Genomic DNA, 2656 nt, shown 5'->3' on the forward strand with positions numbered 1-2656 from the left:
AAAAATCAGGTCTGAACGTAGTTCGTGGAATAATGATGAAATGTTATGAAACGACCGAGCTTGACTCAGGCAGCCTACGTATCCAAAACGGAATTAGGTCGGAATGTAGTTCAATTACAACAGATGCAAAATGATGAGATTAAGAAATGAAAATGGCCGAGTCTAACTCAGACATCCTACGTATCCAAGTGGAATCAGGCGAGAACGTAGTTCAATTACAAAAGACGACTAAATCCGATGAAGATTGCCTACGTATTCCTTTCTGAGAAAATCAAGTCGGCATAGTTCCTGAACAACATACAAAAGATGACATTTGATTTTTCGATTACAAGAGAAAGGGGGAGAGAAACCGATCCATACGTGGGTTGCCTACGTATCCCTCCATGGGAAGTCAGGTTGAACGTAGTTCTGTTACATCAAAATCCTAACTCTATCTGTCTTCTGGCATAATATCTCTTGATTGCATCCGAGTTGATTGGCTTTGTGTTGACTCTTCCATCCATTTCTTCTAAGATTAGAGCTTCACCATACAGTGCTCTGTTTGACTCTGCAAGCTCTATGGGTTCGATCACGTCCATGCCCCAGGTGGCGAAAGGCTAGGGAAAACCATTACATTCGACTCATTTGGTGGAACCTAGATGAAATCTCCATGAATCTGGCACTGGTGACACTTTTGCACATAGCGGATGCTGTCGCTTTCCATAGTCATCCAAAAGTATCCAGCTCTCAAAATCTTCTTGGCTAACGTGAACCCGTTCATGTGGGATCCGCACGTCCCTGCATGTATTTCTTCCAACAGTCTGGTTGCTTCGGCGGCGTCTACACATCTCAGCAAACCTAAGTCTAGGGTCCTCCTGTATAAGACTTCCCCGTTGAGAAAAAAATGGCTTGCCAACCTCCTGAGGGCTTGCTTTTGACCATTAGTAGCATTTTCTGGGTATTCCTGGGTGGCAAGGAACTTCTTGATGTCATAATACCAAGGTTTACCATCTGGTTATTCATTCACATGGAAGCAATAGATATGCTGATCTCTAATTTCTACCTCGATGGGGTCGATGTAGTTCTTGTCTGGATGCTGAATCATGGATGACAAAGTTGCAAGGGCGCCTGTGAACTCGTTCTGAATTCTGGGGACATGTATGAACTCAATCTTTGTGAACTTTTTGCACAACTCCTTCATGCAGTGCAGGTACGGCAGTATCTTGACATTCTTAGTTGACCATTCTCCCTTTACTTGGTGGATCAACAAATTGGAATCTTCTATGACCAAAAGTTCTTTGATGTTCATGTCGATTGCCATTCTGATTCCAAGGATGCATGCGTCGTATTAAGCCATATTATTAGTATAAGGGAATCTTATATTTGGTGATGCTGGATAGTGTTGTCCAGATTCTGAAATCAGGACGGCCCCAATCCTGACTCCTTTGAAGTTTGTTGCTCCATCGAAAAACATCCTCCATCCAGGGTATGATTCTGCAATGTATTCCCTGGAAAATAGTACTTCTTCATTGGGTAATACGTGGTAAGTGGCTCGTAATCACCACCCACTGGATTCTTGGCGAGGTGGTCGGCTAAAACTTGTCCTTTGATAGACTTCTGAGAATTTGCCATTTAGCTAGCTTTCCGGTAGGCATTGGCTTCTAAAAAATGTACTTGAGTGGGTCGAACTGAGATATCATGTACGTGGTGTACGCCGACATGTAATGCCTTAGCTTCTGAGCAATCCAGGTCAGAGCACAACAAGTGCGTTCTATCAAAGTGTACTTGGCCTCGCACGGTGTGAACTTCTTGCTTAAGTAGTAGATGGCCTGCTTCTTTCTCCAATTTCGTCGTGTTGCCCGAACACACAGCCGAAGGCATTGTCCAAGACTGACAAATACAACAACAATGGTTTCCTTAGTTCAGGGGGGAACTAGCATGGGTGGGTTTGAAAGGTACTCTTTGATTATGTCGAAGGCTTTCTGACGCTCTTCCATCCATTTCGTGGCAGCATCCTTCTTTAGCAGCTTAAAAATGGGTTCGCAGATTACCTGGACTGGGCTATGAAATGATTGATATAATTCAACTCCCAAGAAATTCATGACATCTTTCTTGATCTTTGGTGGTGGTAATTCTTGAATGGATTTGATTTTTGATGGGTCTAGTTCTATCTCTTTCCTGTTTTATAATAGTTTTCCAGCAGGGACTCCGAATGCGCACTTTGCTGGATTCAGCTTCAACTATACCTTCACAGGCGTTCGAACAATTTGCTCAAGTCGTCCAATTGCTCTGAACTCTTTTGAGATTTTATGATGACGTCATCCACATACACCTCGATATCCTTATGAATCAGTTCATGAAAGAGTGTCATCATGGCCCTCATGTAGGTGGCGTCGGCATTCTTGAGACCTAGCGGCATAACCCTATACCAGTAGACTCCCCAAGGAGTGGTGAAAGCTATCTTCTCTGCGTCTTCCTAGTGCATTAGGATTTGGTGGTATCCAGCAAAAAAATCCACAAACGATTGCAGTTCATGCTTCGCACAGTTGTCGATGAGGATGTGGATATTCGGCAAGGGAAAATCATCCTTTGGGCTAGATTTGTTGAGATCCTGGTAATATACACATATTCTGATCTTTCCGTCCTTTTTGGGCACTGGGACGATATTTGCCAATCA

At 43.4% G+C, this 2656-nt stretch overlaps 1 protein-coding gene across 1 annotated transcript; it reads right to left on the reverse strand.

Moving 5' to 3' along the window:
- Positions 1-634: 634 nt before the first annotated feature.
- LOC138909425 (uncharacterized) lies at positions 635-1300 on the reverse strand. The gene is made up of 2 exons (XM_070200625.1): positions 1043-1300; positions 635-943 (listed from the first exon to the last, which is right to left on the reverse strand). The coding sequence occupies exons 1-2, from the start codon at positions 1298-1300 to the stop codon at positions 635-637; spliced, it is 567 nt and encodes a 188-aa protein (XP_070056726.1).
- Positions 1301-2656: the final 1356 nt, after the last annotated feature.

Source organism: Nicotiana tomentosiformis, chromosome 4 (genome assembly GCF_000390325.3).
Source record: "Nicotiana tomentosiformis chromosome 4, ASM39032v3, whole genome shotgun sequence".
NCBI lineage: Eukaryota > Viridiplantae > Streptophyta > Magnoliopsida > Solanales > Solanaceae > Nicotiana > Nicotiana tomentosiformis.

Excerpts from the sequence above, each read along its gene's own strand:
- LOC138909425 (XM_070200625.1), bottom strand. The coding sequence starts at position 1,300 with ATGGCAATCGACATGAACATCAAAGAACTTTTGGTCATAGAAGATTCC. Across the intron at positions 944-1,042 it reads ACTACATCGACCCCATCGAG|GAATACCCAGAAAATGCTAC; the intron begins GTAGAAATTAGA and ends CTTGCCACCCAG.